The sequence below is a fragment of the Anolis carolinensis genome, chromosome 6 (genome assembly GCF_035594765.1).
Source record: "Anolis carolinensis isolate JA03-04 chromosome 6, rAnoCar3.1.pri, whole genome shotgun sequence".
NCBI lineage: Eukaryota > Metazoa > Chordata > Lepidosauria > Squamata > Dactyloidae > Anolis > Anolis carolinensis.
The window spans coordinates 48,808,907-48,828,823 of NC_085846.1; the positions used below are offsets into that span (position 1 = coordinate 48,808,907).

Sequence of the window (19,917 nt, forward strand, 5' to 3'; positions counted from 1 at the left end):
TAAGTATAATTGAAGACAGAGAGATTTAATAAGGGAAATTTTAATTTAATCCATTAAAATGATAAACTCAACTAGCGACCCTCGCAATATACTAGGGCAGGTTCCTGAAAAGCCCTTGAAGACTCAGAAATTTAGGGGAGATGCCATGAAAAGCAAAACAAAGCATAATGACTGACCTTGGGAAGAAAGTATTTTTGTCTACCAAGTCCTTCTTTAAACAAAGAAGGACAGAAGAGCCTTTCCGGCAGAAGTAAAGGGAAGGGGTGAGGCAAAGGATGCTGGCAGAGTAGGCAGAAGAGGGAGGAATGGAAGAATGGAGGAGCGGAGACTGAAGCAAGGGTGGAAAGAGTGACTGGAATAAGCCTTGAAGAAAGGGCAGAAGTCGGCAGGGGAAGATTCCAAGAGACATTGGTTCGGAGTTGAGGGGGAAAAATACTCATATTCAATATCTATGCACCGAATGGCCCCAAAACTACCTTTGCAAAAAAATTTAAAAATCTAATTTTAAAAGAAGAACTAATGATATTGGGAGACTTCAACGGAGTAATGGACACTAAAATAGATAAGAGAAAAGACTTGAAGAAACTAAAAGATAAAACAAGAGGAAAACTTTCCATTACTTTTTAAAACCTATTTTACAAATTAAACTTACAAGATACCTGGAGGCCACATCGCAGGGGAGAAAAGGATGACACCTTCTTCTCAAACAGACATCAAAGCTGGTCCAGAACTGATATGGTATGCAACCCAAATATATTAACCACAAAGATCGGGAAAATAATTTTTTTAAACCCAGAACGCATTCAGACCACTGCCCCACAGAAGTCATTTTAAATCAATTCCAAAGACACAGAAAATGGCGCCTAAATGAAAATCTGTTAAAGAAAGAACAAGACATAAACAAAAACAAGGAAATTATAAAGGAATATTTTGCAATTAATGATACACCTGAAATTTCAATGCAAACAGTATGGGACGCCAGCAAAGTGGTGATGCAGGGCCACTGTATACAACAAAATGCTTTAAGAAATAAAAAGCGAGACAAAGAAATAAAAGTTATGGAGGAAATTTAAAAAGTAGAAAGAAAATCCCAAATTACACAAAGAACTTCTTTAGAAACAGAACAAATAGCAAAGAAATTAAAATTCATTAAGCAATACCAATTCCAGAATGCCAATAAACCCGGGAAATGACTAGCAAGGAAAAAAAGGCAAACTCAGCACATGACAAAAATATGTATAGAAGATAAAGTTTTCACAATAAACAAGGACATTATTAATCAATTCAACAAATTTTATAAGAAATTGTACTCAAAGGACCAGATGAAGAAAGAAGATATATCACAATATTTGAGTGAACAAAAACTACAAAAAAAAAATCAGACTATCACAGAGAAACCTTAAAGAAATAACAGAGGAAGAAATTTGGCAAGCTATTAAAAAAACAAACCTAACCAAAGCACCAGGTCCAGATGGATCTCAGCTATTTATTATAAGTTATTTGAAGAACAGCTAATCTCTATTTTGAAGAAGATAATGAACCAAGTGTTGACACACCAAATAATCCCAGACTCATGGAAGAGAGCGACTATTACAATGATTCATAAAGAAAAACCAGACCCTACCAACGTAAGAAATTATAGACCAATTACATTATTGAACACAGATTACAAATTATTTGCAAACATACTGGCAGAAAGACTAAAGAGTATCTTAAACGATTGGATAAAAGATGATCAAACTGGATTTCTCCCCCAAAGACATATAAAAGACAACGTTAGAACAATTATAGACACAATTGAATATTATGAAAAGAATAACAAAAAAGAATGCACCCTAATAGCCTTAGATGCTGAAAGGGCGTTTGATAATGTGAACTGGGATTTCTTCCTACTCCTGATAAAAGAATTAGATATGGACCACTATTTCATAAATGCGATAAAATCAATTTATGAATCTCAAGAAAGCCCTAAAAGCTTTGGGACCCGCCTATTTCCGCGATCTCATCTCCCTCTATGTACTGGTGTGGTCCTTTAGATCCTCCGGGGAGGCCCTTCTTTCGCTCCCACCACTGTCTCAGGAGCAGTTGGTGGTAACACCCCGCCTTTGGAACGCCCCCCCCCCCTCCAAAAAAAGATACGGCTAGCCCCATCAATATCCTCTTTCCATAGGGACCTGAAAACCTGGTGGTTCCCGCAGGCCTTTGAAAACTATTAGTTCCAATTCCTACCTTGGCCCTTGGCTAGGACCCTACTTGCACTTTACCCATCTCTCGGCCCAATACAAGGTTGCACTAGTTTTAATAGCTGCTCAAGAGGCCTTGAGATGGAGTAACCCAAGCTCAAGAGGCCTTGAGATGGAGTAACCCAAGCCCTATCCTGGCCACCAGTTTACACTTTACCCATGTTCACTGCTGCACTAGCCTTAGCTCCAGCGTCTAGCTCTGGACTCCAGCTGGTTAGGCCCATCCTGGAATTTTGTCCATTGGTAATTGAATCTCACCCAATGGATTAGCGCTGAAACAGGTTTTAAATTTTAAATGAATATGTTGTATTAAATAGTAATTGTGTTGATGTTTTATTATGGTTGTGTTGTATGTTCTTGTTTTGGTAATTGAATGTTTTACTTATGGTGGAAACCGCCCTGCGTCCCTTCGAGGAGATAGAGCGGTATTTTATTATTATTAAGAAGCAAAACTTACAATAAACAGTCATGAAGCAAACAGCTTCAAGATAAACAAAGGAACCCTTATCACCTTTATTATTTATATTATCACTTGAAATTCTAATGAACAAAATAAGAAAGAATAAAAGTTTAATTGGAGTGAAGAAAAGAAGAGAAGAATACAAAACATGGGCTTTTGCCAATGATTTGACATGTATAGTAGAAAACCCACTAGAAAAAATACAAAAATGGATGACAAAAATAGAAGAACATGGGAAAGTAGCAGGACTCAGAATAAACATCTCTCACTAACGGGTAGAATATCAGTCATCAAAATGAACATTCTCCCCAAAATGTGATTTCTTTTTCAAACTATCCCAATATTAAGAAACTGACAGATTTTCAAAACTGGAACAAAGACATTACCAAATTTATTGAGCAAGGGAAAAAACCAAGAATAAAATGTATAAACCTAACAGATGAGAAAAAAGGGGCGGCTTCAGCCTCCCAGATCTGAAATTGTACTACGAAACTTATGCCTTGGTGAGAATAAAGGAATGGACCAATTTAAATAAGATGAAAATATTAACATTGGAAGGATTCAACCTCAGAAGAGGATGGCATTCGTACTTGTGGTACGATAGAAGAAAAGTCGAAAAGAACTTTGGTAACCACTTTATAACACCGGCATTAATTAAAGTTTGGGAAACTATTCAAATAAGAGAGCTAGTTTGGGAAAAGTGGCCGAGATACAAAGAAATACTGATGAAACAGAAAGGTAATTATACATTAAGACCACAAAAACAAATAAAACAATTTTATATAGGATTTATGGAAAAAGAATCTGTATGGGCCAAAATAATCCAAATAGAAAAGAAAGCAATTACTAAGATATACAAGATATTATTACAATGATCTATAGAAATAGAAGTAGTGAAAGATTGCATGACAAAATGGGCCACTAACATAGGACACCCAATTAAAATGGAAGAATGGGAAAGAAGTTGGAACAAAAGATTAAAATATACTATTACTTATGCATTTGACCTAAAAGAAATTGGTACAAAATGATTTACTAGTGGTACATTACCCCCCAGAAATTGGCAAGATGCTATAAAAACATGCAGGACCCGACAGCCAACCTGCCGAGGGAGAAGGGGAAGAGGATCACCGGGAGAAGCGCCGGGGGTAGCCTGGAAGCCCCACTTGGGGGCTGCACTGCCCCCATCGCTTCGCCCAGCGATCCTCTTCCCCTTCTCCCTCGGCAGGCTGGCTATCAAGGGAGAGAAAGATGAGGATCACCGGGAGAAGTGCTGGGGGTAGCCTGGAAGCCCAGCTTGGGGGCTGCACTGCCCCCATTGCTTCTCCTGGCGATCCTCCTCCCCTTCTCCCTCGATAGTCAGCTATCGAGGGAGAGGAAGACAAGGATCGCTGGGAGAAGTGCTGGGGGTAGCCTGGAAGCCCCGCTTGGGGGCTGCACTTCCCCCATCGCTTCTCCCGGCGATTCTCCTCCCCTTCTCCCTTGGCAGACTGGTTATCGAGGGAGAGGAAGATGAGGATCGCCGGGAGAAGCACCGGGAGGCAGTGCAGCTCCCAAGGGATGCTTGCAGGCTGTCCCCGCTGCTGCTCCTGGCAATCCTCCTCTCCCTGAGCGAGCCAGTGAGCGAGGGAGGGAGGGAAGGGTGAGCGAGGGAGGGAGAGAGCGAGGGTGCCCAGGGCCTCGGATAATACGGACACTCAGATTAGTGGAGCTCGGTTAAGCGGGTCTCTACTGTATTACCAAACAATAGGATAAGCAGGGGCATGTGAGCGTAAACCAAGCTTAATTTTTTCAAGGAAATCTGCATAGGAAATTTTGCTCTAAAGTTCCACAACTCTGGATGTTACATCCAGGTACAAGTTGCAATAATCCCCATGATAAAATCTGCAGATTTTAGGTGTCATCTAGCAGCCAGTTCAACACTACATTTTCCCACATGACCAAAAGCCAAATACCTCATGTGAAACAATCCTACATTTCACAAACTATATGGAAACTCTAAGAATGAGGTTCAATAATGGTAACGAGTAGTGAGCAGTCAGTAGGAGTACAAAAACACTGTGTGAATTTGGAAGTTCTATTTCACAAAATATAAAAAATGCAAGGACATGAAATGCTGTTTGAATTCATTCACAAATCAAACAGAGAACATTTTAAATAGTTTCATTAAACCCTGACACTTGATACAACCAGAGCTAACACAATCAGAACTACTTTAATATACTTTTAAAATTGAAAATATAGAAAAGCAAATAGAGGCAAAGTTATGGCTGTTTTATTCATCAACATATGTTATAGTTCATACTTAAAATATTCTTAGACATTCCCATTCACATCAAAATTGCTGCTCTTTGAAACAGATAGAGCTGCCATATTGAAGAATGACAATTGGATTTACAGAGAAGAAAAATGAGGGAGGAAAGAGGTGAGGTGTAAGCTTTAAGCTATACATTCAGTCTGCAATCCAGTAAACCCCTCTATATAGGTGCATGAGCTTCCATATGCCTACAGCATTTTATTTATTTTAATGTTAATGTCTAGTGTTGTATTTTATTAATATCCTTCCTTTCTAGCAAAGTGGTACTCAAGGAACTCAGCAATAATACAATATAAATTAAATTTTTAACAAGAAGCATTAAGATTTTATTTTCAACAAGACATTTTACAAGACCACACAAAAGATAGAATTACCAATTAAAAATAACAAATAAAGATAAAGGCAACTGTCAGATTCCCTTTAGATGCAGGCCATCTTACCTGCCTGAATAAAATATATATTTGCCTGCCAGTAGAAGGACAATAGAAAGTATAATAAGTAGCAGAACCTGGAAGGGGCCACCAAGAAAGTCTCTCATGTCCCTTAAGAAGTGCCTCAAGGTTGATGAGAGCATTAAGACCCTCTACTGAAGATACTAAAATCCACACAAGCTTATATAGAAGATATTTTCCAAATAGCCTGGTTTCAAGAAATACAGAGCTTTATATGTCACAAGTCTGTGAATTACTGTTTTTCATTCATTCTAAGGCTCACATTTTCCCCATAGAAATGGGGTACATCTTAGAATCATGGGTATGTGTATAGTTTTTTTTCTGCTGGTAATATAATGTGTGTCTTAAGAATCAAAGAAGGATAGCATGCCTAAAAAAAGACTGGTAGCCAAGCTTCTCTAAAAAGGGACTCACATGCTCCCTGTAACAGGTCCCAGTCAAAGACTATGGCTGCAGCATCCCCATACAGAGCTAACACAATCAGAACTACTTTAATGATTATAATTAAAATTTAACTATGGCATGTATCGTCATGGCCAGATTTAACTAACAGTAACTGCCACTGTTGGCACATGAGTTTCCCTTTGAAAATGCCCTCTTGATCACAGTCATTGCCTGGATATCAGAGCCTGGAGTTCACTTGAACTACAACCTTGGAACTATAAAGATAAGATAATAGATCCCACTCCATTGCCAGAAGTAAGAGCAAAACAACTTAGAAACAAAGGAGAAATAGAATTGCATGTTATCAACATGCCAACACTTCACCCCCACCCCTCAAGCATGCCAAAACCAGTGCTAATTCCATTTAACTGGCAAGACTGATACATCGAAGAGGGAACTTTCAGGCAGTAACCTCTGCATTGTGGGGACTGATTTGTATGGTCCACTACAAAAGACAGTTTAATCCAAACAATTTTCTGATACTTCTGATGGTATTTCCAGCAGTTTAATCAGACACTGCTACTGCTTGCAAAATGAAAATAATCTATGCTTTTGATACGACTGCTCTTAAATATCCCCAAACCATGCTATAAAACTAGGTATAGGCAGTCCCCAAGTTATGAACAAGATAGGTTCTGAAGGTTTGTTCTTAAGTTGAATATGTAAGTCGGAACAGGTACATTTGTAAAGTGTAACTCCGGTTAAAAATATATATGATATATTTTAGCTTTGGATATCATAGGGAAGAGTTAATACCCCTGTGGAGTTTGTTTTGCTGTCTGTGCCCCTGTTGAGAAGATTTCACCTCAGTCTCTGTCCCTGTGATAATTGTATTTGGGGGGGGGGGGGGGGGGCTTGTTGTAGAAACAAGGATTGGTGACGCTTTTCCCCATGATAACTCTTTCAGGAGTGAATTTCCCTTCCTAGGGGTAGATTTCTCTCACTTCCTATTGTCTCATCCCCATTCTTAACTATGAGTCATTTGTAAGTCGGCTGTAAGAAACATATTTGATATCATGGAAGAGTACAACAGATTCATTACCTGAAGTGCCAAAACAAGATTTCTCTTGCAGACTGAAGTTTCAATTTTGGGAAAAATCAGAAGGAATTATCTACCTCACAACTAGGTTTAAAAATACTTTCCTTCAATAGGAAACAGTGTACATGTTAAAACATTCCTCCTTTTTAAAGAAAAGTATAACTGCTTTATCAGCATCACTTCTCTTTGTCAAATATAATTGCTGTAAAGACACTTCGATACTTTAATTTGTTCAGCTATATTTAAAACAGTAACAGTTAAAAATAAATTACTCACAGTGCTGATCACAATCTACTCTGGCAAATACAACTTGATTCTTATTTGGAAAGTCTTCATTAATAACATTAGAAGCTTCTTCAAAAATAGGATGCAGCATTTGACTGAAACGACACCTGTTGAAAGAGAAAACACCAAGTAAACAGCATTTACTCAAAAAAGAACTAGTTGAAAACAGAAAGCCATTATAACTATGAAGGTGATGCATTGCTTACAATACAAATTCTACAAAATATAAGAAACTAGATTTCTTTGTGGAAAAAAGTAAAGAATGAGCTAGGTTGAACATGTCTGAATGCAAGGTAAAAATCACTAAGTTTCCCCCTTTAGTGAGGAGCAGGAGAGGAGCTCCAAGAAGTGTACAGAACTTTGAAATTTGTAATCTTGTAGAATGAGATATCATTTGGCAACACCAACGAAGTATAGAGAATGGTTTTATACCAGAATTTAAGAAAATGCATCTGAACAGTATATTATAATTATTTTTAATATATTTTATCTTGTGTTGCTTTTTGTTCTGCAATTTAAAAAGGTTGAAAACAACAAATTACACTAATAGATTAGTCTGAAAAAGTAGAAGCACTTACCAATCAGCATAAAAATTCACTAAAGCAACATCTGCATTGTCTGAAGGGAAAAAAGAAAAACATTTTGTTTTGACAGCACAAAGCCTACAAAGGTAACAAAACCAGTGCAGGGGGGAAAGAAGAGGGAGCAACTATCTTGACAGTACAGCTTTCACAAAGGCAAGAGAGAGGATTTGGGCCTGTCACAATTCATAAAGATTTACCGGTACCCAAACCAGTTTACTAAGTTAGCTTTCTTCTCTATTTATCTTCATTCTAAAAAGGCTTTCCGTGTTATCATAATTAAGATGTCACTCAGTCAGTTCTTTCTGCAGCACATTGATCTGTGCAGATAAAGCACTCTGCAGTGTTTTTCACTGGTCGGTGCAAATCTCATTCATTGAAGGGTGAATGCTCTTGAAATGCATAAGTCTGATCAATGATCAGTGAAAGTCTTTAAGTAACAGCATGCCTAATGCAGTGGGTCCACTTGGCCCAAATGTTCTTCTATTGTTATTGAGCTAATCCACTTATTTGTGGACACTATGCTACTCTCCCAGTATTCTCCTTTTCAGCATGTTGCTGTAATTTCTTCAGCTGCTACAAAGATTAAGAGACTTCATTACTTAGATATTTTTAAAATTGTATCTTTTTATCTTGTAAAGATATCTTGGATGCCAGTTTTACGAAAGGATGGGGAAAATATAAAATAAATAAAATGTAATACAACTGAGCCAGGACTCCTTAGTGCAAATCCCATCTCAGTCACAGACTTAGTCAAGTGGTTTGGCCAAAATAGGGGAAGAGAAACTGTGGCCCTTCATGTCATGCTAAACCTCAATCACCATCAGCTTCAGTCAGCATGGACATTAGTTAGAGGTGATGGGAACTGTAACACAAGATCCAAAGGGTCCATCCCCCGGTCAACTCATAACAGTTTAAAATTACCCAACGATACTGGACCCTTACAATTCTTAAAGTTGATTTAACATTAACTCACAGCTTTACAGTTATTAGTACTGAGATCACAGACACAAAACACTCCAAGTGCTCTAGATGCAATCTTATTCCCACACCCTTTGTAACACAGATACTTTAATCTTCTTTTACAAGCACCAAGACAGTACTAGGATCTTTGAGCACTGCACTATCACCAGTTCACTTTGAGATACGGGGTACAAATGTATACATAATAAAAAATAGTTTTGAATTAATATGCTTTCTCTCTTCTCCCTCCTGCACCTATGGACTAACAATGAGTTGAATTCGGATTAATTTACACTCTAGACTCATTATAATCAATGATACAAATTAGTCATAATAATCAATTTATTCATCCTTCAGTTTACTGACACTAACACATAAATCAAATGCGTTTAGTTTTAAATCTGCATTATGAAAGGTTCCCTCATCTTCTCCAGTAATGACTGAGTTCCAAATATAGCTGAGCTCAATTTTGAAATATGGCATTCTTCAAATTATTCAAAAGAATGTATTTTAAAATAAATTCTTTATTTTAAGACAACTTTTGATTATCAAAGCCAAGTTAAACCAGCCACAGAATGCATGTAATAAACTACTTGAGAAGATAATGTCCTTGAGTACTTACTTAATATATCATCTATGTTTCCACTGTCAAGGCTTGTTATTTCACTTCTTGCTGGATTAAAGAGCCAAGACACCTGTAAAAGGGCAAACATCAGAGTATGTGTGGGGAAAAAACTTCTTACAAACTGTTCTGTAAGCTACCATGAATAAGGCAGATGTAAATTTTTAAGTGCTCACCGTTCAGGAAAAAAATGAGTGAACAAACATGCCGAATTTTTTTCCCTCTTCACAAGAAGCTTAAATTCTTAAACTGAGAGCTTCAGACTCCTTTTCTTTATCAAATAGGACCAGGGTGCAACAGTAAACTTCACTAGCTATTATCAATGAGGCTTATAAAGTACATGTGCAGTACTAGTATAGTATTTGTAACCATTGAAATTCAGCTAAGTTCTAAAAAGCAGAAATAAATTTTTCCAACTTATTTCAACGAAGTGCAATGTCAGGACTGTAATTAAATGTTTCTCTACAATGGGAAGTGTATATGGTGTGATGGAAATGGTGCATTATTTTCAATTGAGATTGCATTATGATAACACAACTAGGTTTCTGAAATGAAATTTTTAAAGAGAGTAAACCTAAAGTCATGCCCCACAAAGTATCTAGTTTTGAATAATATTAGAAGCATATTCGGCACCCATAAATTCAAGAAACTACCCTGGAGCCACTTTACAGGACAGCAAAACAAAACTGATTTATACCCTTACTAGCTGTGCCCGGCCACACGTTGCTGTGGCATATGGGAATCCTTTGTTGGCCAGGAGGAATGGCAGTGAATAGCCTCGCTGCTTCAAAGCCTGGCTGCTCGCCACCTAGAGGATCCTTTGGTCGGTCAGCTTCAATAGTACAGAGTAGTATTGCTGTTTGAAAGCCTGGCCGCCTTCTACCAAGGTTAATCCTTTGTTGGTCTGGTTGAATTGCACTGAAAAGCCTTGCAGCTTCAATGCCAGGCTGTGTTATACCTAGGGGAAACCTTGTTTGGCGAGCTGGAATAGCACCTTAAAGAGCCGCTTTGAAGTCTGGCTACTTCCTTTGTAGGGGAATTCTTGTTTGGCCAGCTTGAATTGCACTAAATTGGCGTGCAGCTTAAAAGCCTGGCCACTTTCTACATACGGGCATGGAGTTTTCTTTTTCTTTTTGATGGTCAATCCTTGGAAAGTGGTTAGTTTTTGGCCAAATTTGGTGTGAGTTGGCCCAGTGATTTTGGTGTTAACTTGGTCCTAATTATGCACACTACATTTGTATATATATAGATTTATCTCAGTGAGACTTTATGAGCAGCTTTTGAAACTTCTCACAATAACATGGCTTCAAAAACCATTTTTTCTTTCAGATAATAAGCCTGAAAAGAATTGATCTTTTAATGCAGAATGAAGTTTCCACAAAGGGTAATAAGAAATGTACAACAGCCCACAAGGGATTACTCAAATAGTCTTCAACTGGTAGAGATATAACTCTTCTAATATTGAAGGTAACACTATGGCTTGAAACCATAAAAACATGATCCTCTGTGTTAGTTTTGGTTTGGGTCCAGACTATTTGAAAAACCGCATTTCCGCATACAAACCAGCACAAGAACTGTGGTCAGTGGAGGTGGCCCTGTTCTTGGTCCCACCCCCGTGCCAAGCGTGGTTGGTGGGGATGAGAAAGGGGGTTTTCTCCGTGGTCGCTCCCCGCCTCTGGAAGTCCCTCCCAAAAGAACTAAAAATGGCCCCTCTCTCCTCTCCTTTAAACAGCTTTTAAAAACCCATTTATGGATTTTAACATACGGAGAGGAGGAAGACTTGTACACCTCTATATATATCCTTACCTACATATTGAACACCTACCTCAGCCGGTTGAAAGCTGTAAACTATTTAATATTTTTAATGTCATTTTAGTTTAACTTGTAAGAGTCTTTTAGGTAGTAACTGTGTGTGATGTGCCATATCAGTTTATATTGAGATTGTCTTTGTTTTTTGTTTTGATTTGATTTGTCGTTTGTCTGTTTTTGGCACTGAATGTTTGCAGACTTTGTTACTTTTGTTGGAAACCACCCTAAGTCCCCTCGGGAAGATAGGGCAGGTTATAAATAAAGTATTATTATTATTATTATTATTATTATTATTATTATTATTATTATTATTATTATTGCTATTGCTATTAGTATTACTTTATCTAGATGAGATACATATACCTGAACAATTAGACTTCACTCCCCACCTGCCTGCCATCTTTCTTTGGCACTGTGGAGCTTGACTCAGCTAGGAGACAAATCAAACCCTGTAGCACCCAAAGGGCAGTGAACTACGGCTGCAACTTGCATGTGGGGAAGAACAAAATACCAATTTTGTCTTTCCCAAAAGGGGGGGGGGCAACTATCATACGATGGTGACTATTAGGTAATGAAATACAGTAGCTGCTGCATTTTGCACTACCTAAAAATTCAGAGTCTTGTTCAAAGACAGTCCCACCTAGAGGGCATTATAACAGCCTAAACAGGAAGTTACCAGTACATTTATAACTGTGGCTAGGTTATTCCTGTCCAAATTACAAATCTGGGACTCCAGTAACAACATGGATCTAGGAATACTGCCAAACTTCATTCCTATTTTCTTGGGGGGGGGGGGGTTGAAGTAATATTCAGAGAATTACACAATTCTCAGACCCAACTCAATCAACTGTTCACCTCAGTCAAAGTTAGCTAGAAAAAAACAAGTTTTCAAAGCTTTTCTGAAAGACATCAATGTAGGTGCTAATTTAATTTCTCTCAGGAGAGCCGGGGGAGGGGGGGCATGACTGAAAAGGCCCCCCTCTCGTCCCCACCAATCATGTTTGAGACGAGGATGGCAACGAGAGTAGGGCCTCTCCGGTGGATTGAAGAGTTTGTGCAGGTTTGTAGTAGGAGATGCGATCACAAAGATAGGCTGGACCCGAGCCGTTGAGGACTTTATAGGTAATAGCCAGCACTTTGAATTGGGCTCGGACATTTATCGGCAGCCAGTGGAGCTATTTCAATAGGGGGGTAGTCCTCTCCCTATAGTTTGCTCCTATTAGCAACCTGGCTGCTGCTCGTTGTGGAGTTTCCGAGCCGTCTTCAAAGGCAGTCCCACGTAGAGTGTGTTACAGTAATCCACTCTGGAGGTAACTAAGGTGTGGAACACCGTGGTCAAGTCAGACTTCTCGAGGTATGGTCACAGCTGGCGCGCAAACTTTAATTGTGCGAAGGCCCTCTCAGCCACTTCCAATACCTGAGCTTCAAGTGTCAGCGCCGTGTCCAGGAGGACCCCCAAGCTGCGGACCAATACCCCGATTGGCCATGTGACTGACCAGGAGGACCTCTGTCTTGTCTGGATTGAGCCTCAGCTTGTTCACCCTCATCCAGTCCACCACAGCAGACAGGCACTGGTTCAGGACACAAGGGGCTTCTTTGGAGTTTGGTGAAAAAGAGTGTTAAAGCTGGGTGTCATCAGTGTAGAGATGGCACCCAACCCCAAAACTCCAGATGACCTCACCCAGAGGTTTCATGCAGATGTTGAAAAGCATGAGAGAGAGAATAAATCCCTGTGGGACTTTACAGGTCAACGGCCAGGGGTAGGAGCAGGAGTCTCCCAGCTTCACCAACGGAATACAGCCCTCTAGGAAGAAGTGGAGCCACTGCAAAGCAGTACCCTCAATACCCATTCCAGAGAGCCGACTCAGAAGGATACCATGGTAGATGGTATCGAAAGCCACTGAGATGTCCAAGAGAAGCTTGCCCAAGAACAGGAGATTGGAAATTGGGCAGTAATTGTTCAGCAACAACGGATCAAGGGACACCTTTTTCAGGAGAGGTCTTACTACTCTCTGTTTAAGGTTAGATGGAAAACGCCCCTGATCCAACGAAGCATTCACAATCGTAGTCAGCCACAACACCAATCCCCCGCTGGCCAGTTTTACCAGCCACGAAGGGCAAGGGTCCAGAGCGCAAGTAGTCGCCCGCACAGCTTCAAGGATCCACTTGACATCATCCGGGCGAACAATCTGAAACAAATCAATTAAAATCGGACAAGCAGATGCCTCGGTTACCTCCCCTGGAACTGCTCTAAGTTTGGCATCTAAGTCGGAACATATCCAATCGACTTTGTCTGCAAAGTGATGGGCAAACTCGCCACATCTGGCTGTCGGGTGGTTAGTGGTCTCCTCCCCCCATGTGGACGGAGAACCTCACCAACCACCTGAAACAGCTCTTCCGGTCTATTAGTTGCAGATGCAATGTGAGCAGTCGAGAAAGCTTTTCTGGCTGCCCCCAAAGCCATGGAATAGGCCTTAAGTGAAGCTCTAGCTTGTGTTCGGTCGGGCACACTCCGAGTCCTCCGCCAGTGACACTCTAGTCTCCATCTCGCCCGCGTCATCTCCGCCAGCTCATCAGTATACCAAGAAGCTGGGTTGACTCTGCATGACGATAAGGGCCCTGGTCACCTTGGTGTTATAGAGGTTGACCAAGGCCTCAACAGGATCATCTGCTTGCATGCCAAATAAATCCCCAAGAGACATCAGGAATCCATCGGGATCCATTAGTCTCCTGGGGCGGACCATCTTAATTGGTCCTCCACCCCTGCGGAGGTTTATGGTCGCAGTTAGTCTAAAACTGATCCAGTGATGATCTGTCCATGACAATGGAATAATTTTTTGCTCTTCCACTCCAATATTTACCCCGTTCACAATAAAAACTAAGTCCAGCATATCCAGCATTATAGGTGGGTCCAAAAATCACTTGGGACAGACCCATGGCTGTCATGGCAACCATGCAGTCCCAGAGCTGCTCCTGATAAGTTGGACTCCATGTGGACATTAAAGTCTCCCAGGACTATCAGTTGCTGGGGCTCCAATATCACACTGGAGACCAACTCAGCAAGCTCTGGCAGAGAGACAGCTGTGTCGCGGGGTGGACGGTACACCAGCAGAATCCCCAATCTGTCCCGGTCACCCACCTTCAACAGGAAACATTCAAACCCAGAAGATTTAACATTACAAAACTTCCCAGTATTTCAATTGGAACTGTGGGCCTGCTTTTGGTTGATGAAATAATCAAGTTAATTAAGACTGTTGTTGTTGTGTGCTTTCAAGTCCTTTCAGACAGAGGGCGACTCTAAGTATAAAGTTTAAGGCAGAGTGTGGGTAAATGACCTTGGAGGGCCGCATCAGACCTGTGGGCTTTAGTGTGTGGACTCCTGTTTTGATGTATCTGCATTATCTGGTTTCAGTGTTGCTTAATATGAAAGTTGTTAGGCTTTTTAGTTATGGAACTATATACTATGCCACTTTGATTAAGGACAATATCATGTCAGAGTGGAGGTCCCTGTTTTGCTATTGTCCAGTTTTCTCCTGCAGAATTCTGGGAAATGTAGTTTATGGAAGCAGAGGACCTCGATGGCTGAGAATTTAAAAGGCCCTGCCCTAAACTACATTTCTCAAATTCTGCATAAGCAAACCGGGCAATAGGGAAATGGGAACCTGCACTTTAGAACTCTAATGTAATATCGTTTATAAAGTGATACAACTTCTACAGACAAGGATCCACTGGGATTAATTAGAACAATATATAGATTGTTCACAATGAGGCACTTTATCTAACTACATATGTTTATATGGTTGGTGATTTTAAAGTTCGAATGAGCTCTGGTGATACTATGTTAGCACATTCTAGGTATCTTCAAGAAATTAACCATACAGTAGGACAATCTTTCTTTATAAAACAAAAGGGTGTAACTCAGAATTTTTGGTATATGTCTGGCTTTTTTAGAATGCCAACATAAAACTTATTCTGAACAGAAGATACAGGCAGTTCCCGAGTTACAACACCAGACTTACAAATGACTCATAGTTAAGAACAAGAGTTATAATGTCTGTCAATGGACTTGAGATTATTTACAGTAGAGTCTCACTTATCCAACACTCACTTACCCAACGTTCTGGATTATCCAACACATTTTTGTAGTCAATGTTTTCAACACATCGTGATATTTTGGTGCTAAATTCGTAAATACAGTAATTACTACATTGCATTATTGCCTATTGAACTACTTTTTCTGTCAAATTTGTTGTATAACATGATGTTTTGGTGTTTAATTTGTAAAATCATAACCTAATTTGATGTTTAATATGCTTTTCCTTAATCCCTCATTATCCAACATATTTGCTTATCCAACATTTTGCCGGCCCGTTTATGTTGGATAAGTGAGACTCTACTGTAGTTATAAAAATTATAATTTTGTGTAAGACTCCCTCCCCGTTCCAACAACATACACTTTTTCGCATTCTTTCTTTGTGACATATCAGACATCTGTAAAAATGCAACTAACCAATAAAAGCTTTTCATGACAAGAACAGGGGTGAGACAACAGGAAGTGAGAGAAATCCCTAGCAAGGGAAATTTACTCCTGAAAGTGTTATCATGGGGAAAGGTGTCTCAATTTTAGCTTTATCACCAATCCTTGTTTTTATAACAAGTCAATTTTTTCAAAATCCAATTATCACAGGGGCAGAAAGTAAGGTGACATCTTCTAACCAGAGGCACAGAAAACCAAACAAAACACCCTATACAGCAAAACAACACCCTATGCTATCCAAAGCTAAAATATACTGGAGTTTTGGCTGGAGTTACACTTAAAAAATGAACCTGTTCCGACTTATATACATATTCAACTAAAAGAACAAACCTATAGAACCTATCGTGTTCATAACTTGGGGATTGCCTGTACATCAGATTATGTGACTAGAGTTTCATCTGGGAGAAGTGTTACAGATTATGTTTTTATCTATCAGCCACTTCTAGGTTTAAGAGCCTTTTAATATTGATATACAGATAGTGATCAAAACTTGCTAGTTATAATTACTTGGACAACCACTATGAGATTTTTTTCCTTAGTTTCATAGGTGCAGGATCGAATGAACCAAGAAGACTGAGGGCAAATTTGTTTCTTTTATAGATTGTCAGGAGTTGTACCAGAATATTCACACCTCTCTTCCGGCTCAAATAAAAACTCTATTTTGGGAGAATATAAGGTACTGGGTTGCTGTGAGTTTTTTGGGATGTAGGGCAATATTCCAGCAGCCAGACACGGATGCAGGTGAAATGCTAGGAGAGAATGCTGATCGAACATGGCATACAACTTGAAAAATTCACAACAACTCAGTGATTCCGGCCATAAAAGCCTTCAACAATATAAGGTACCGTTTGGGATAACATTATTTTAAACGAGAATTTAAAGAGGTTTCCAGAACAGCAATTCTCCTTTTTAATGGACATCTTGAGAAACTAAAAATTTTAAGGGGAAGAGACTGGGAGGATCCACCAGCTGCAACTATGGTCAGGAGCGATGTACAGCCTATGAGTCGCATATTGGCTACTTTATTGGATTGATATGTGAAAACCTTCATTGTGTTATGTTGTGATAAAGAAGATGGAATGAGTTAGAAAAGGCCCTAAGCCGTTGTTTAGGCCATCCTGTTAGCAACAGATCCTAGTTACAAAGACTAACAGAATTTTTTTTTCTCTAGACATACTGTTAAGGCTTAACAACAACACCAAAAGCACGACATAGGAACCATCTTAGCAGATCTTGGGAATTTTATCTTCCCTATCTGGATTTAGGCTTGAGAACCCAAGGAAAAGTGTGACTGGTCTGACATTAACTGATAAAATAGATAGTCCCCATAGCATTGCAAAACATCATTGTTAATAATAGGAGATATCTATTAAGACCGCTGTCTTAAGTTTCTATTTCTTGGTTTTGTGGAGCTAAAACTAACATAGGATCCCCTGACTAATTTTAAAATGGTACATTTTTTATCATTGAATTAAAATTTACAGTGCTTGAAATACAACTTTATTGCTTAATTATTAACAAAAAGGCCTTTAACACTGGAACTTTTTGGATAGAATCAGTTATGTTTATAATCTATTTGACCAAACTCTCAGAATGAAGCTAATCTTGAATGTAAAAGAACAATAATTTTATGTATAAATATAGGTACAGGTTTAAAACAATACTATCAATACAGAAGCATGATCCTTTGGTGTAGAAAAGAATTCCACCAGACAGTAATTATACGGTTTTAAAACTACATCAGCTTTAAATGTCAGCTAGAGGTAATCCCTGAGGTGCCCACATACTCACTGAGCTGTCTTCACTAATTAAAGGATCATTAGTAAGAAAGAGCCCTATGCTGCTTCCCTCTGTACCACATACTGTCATAAATATCTTGGGGTAAAACAAAACATCCTTCTTTTACTCATTTAGCATGAAATCCCAAATAAATTAACTGAAAACCTTTAAGAAGAATACATTAAAATAGAAGCATCCTATGATTTTTCAGAATTTAGTGTTAGCTCACACTAAACAATAACAAAATAATTAAAAATTAATGAGGTATGGAACATGTAGGTGGCATACAGTAAAACTCTTTGTTACTGATAATAATTTGGTGGGGTTTGGGGATGATTGACTTTGACATCCAGGAGTTATAGTTCACCTGTATCCAGAGAACATTGAACCCATCTGATGATGAATCTGGATCAAACTTGGTACACAAATTCTACATGGCAAACTGGGAATACTGGTGGACTTTGGGGGTGATTGATCTTTAATTCTGGGAGTTATAGTTCACCTGTATTCCGTGAACCCTCTGAACCCCACCAATGACGGATCTGGACCAAACTTGGCATATGGGGCCAACTCGAGGCGATTGACTTTGGCATCAGATGGTTATAGTTCACCCTTATTCAGAGAACACTGAACCCAGATGATGGATCTGGACCAAATTTGGCAGAGACCCAACATGGCCAACTGTGACAACTGGAGGAGTTTTGGGAGGGTTGACCCAAGATTTTTGGGAATTGTAGTTCATCCACATCCTTATGCATTTTCTAATGGGAGCATTCATAAAAAACAAAAGCAAAGACTGAGTTTTTTCTAAGAAATAGCATAACATATGACCAAACTGATATTACCTAACATCCAAAAACAAACAAGGTCCTTTTCAAATAACCCGGGCATTGCCGGATATCCAAGCTAGTCACATATATAAAATTCAAGAACTGAAAGCAAAGTGGAGACCTTCTCATATGGTGTATCCTATGGTAATTCTCATACAGCAGCCAAATGAATAATTTTTTATTACTGACTGAAAATATTTTAAGTCTTCAAATAAAAACTTCTCCTTCCACCAAAACTTTCACCTCTTCTCAAACTTCTCCTTTTGACCTCAGGCGAAAAGAGCATGCATCAATGCAAAGTCATAATTCTTTTTCTAATACAACATTCACCATAATTCAAGAAAAAGGGACTAGAATAACTTCAGGTAAGAGTTTAAATCTACATTCTGATTTGTCACATCCTTCCATTTCAACTAATAGCCATCTATGAGATTAAAACTATACTATGGAGCCATACATTTTGACATTTTTTTGTGTATTTACCTTGGCTCTTGTAAATATAAAAATAAATAAGATCTCAAAAAGTCCATTTTATTTAACCCTGATGAGAATCACTGATGTAAAGGCATTCTACTCCCGCAATAATCTCAGCTATTTAATATATAGGGTAAGGAAAAACTCCTCTTTTCAAGAAAAATTATCCCATGAAATATTAGGACTTATTAGGACGGAGTGATATGCTTTTTAAAAGAAGTATTAGGACTGAGTGATATGCTTTTTAAAAGTTTTTATTAACTCAAAATGCCAGCATGAATATGTATTGTTATGTAAGAACATCTATATAATTGATAACAATCCCTTTTCATGCTGCTTTTAAAAAATCAAGTCAGGGGAACTGTGATTTTTAGCTATGATCATATTTTTATGGATTTTAACTGTTAATTTTTAATACCACTGATGTTTAATTGTTTTAATGTTTGTATATTTGTAAATTGTAAATTGCATTGAAATGCTTTTAATGTAACCTACTTTGAGTCTCCTTGTGGAGAGAAAAAGTGTATAAATAAAGGTATAAATAAATGATTATTATGATGGCAGTATATATAGGTTTGCAACTGCTTTTACGAAGAATTCAGGTTAATGACAGGCTGAAGCCATCCACAGCAGAGCAGTAGTGGGACTCAGGAAATCAATCACTCCTCAGTTAAAGATAGCTCAAATGTGTCATTATCTTCAGTCTTTTTAAAGGTAACTTTCCATGCTTACTATTCAAACCAATCAACATATGTTTAATAAGCATCATTTTACTGCACACATTAGTACATTTACAATCCCACAGTTGTCTCCATCATACTAGTATCATACAGTATTTCTCCCAACAAAATACATGGGAATAACTGCAGAAATCCGAATGTGGCTCTTAAGCCAATTCAAGACCTGCACACCCTTCTTCAAAAGTTTGAAAACACTGTGAGTGGAGGAAAAGTATATTCACGGATTACTGTATTTGTGCCACATGAGAGGCTGCCCTATGCTACTGCTACTGCTAAAAGAAACGTTGATGACACCAGTGTCGCTGGGAGGAAATCAAACTGGCCGGGTACCTCCTTCAGGGG

General features: G+C 38.8%; 1 protein-coding gene across 2 annotated transcripts in view; it reads right to left on the minus strand.

Annotated features, from left to right (window-relative positions):
* erp44 (endoplasmic reticulum protein 44) overlaps positions 1 to 19,917 on the minus strand; it is a 55,065-nt gene that overhangs the window by 25,101 nt on the left and 10,047 nt on the right. For both annotated transcript variants that reach the window (XM_062984077.1, XM_062984078.1), the window contains exons 2-4: positions 9,407 to 9,479; positions 7,819 to 7,858; positions 7,232 to 7,347 (exon numbers count right to left, since the gene is read on the minus strand). In XM_062984077.1, the coding sequence (XP_062840147.1) occupies positions 7,232 to 7,347; positions 7,819 to 7,858; positions 9,407 to 9,479 (229 nt within the window). The remainder of the gene's footprint in view (positions 1 to 7,231; positions 7,348 to 7,818; positions 7,859 to 9,406; positions 9,480 to 19,917) is intronic.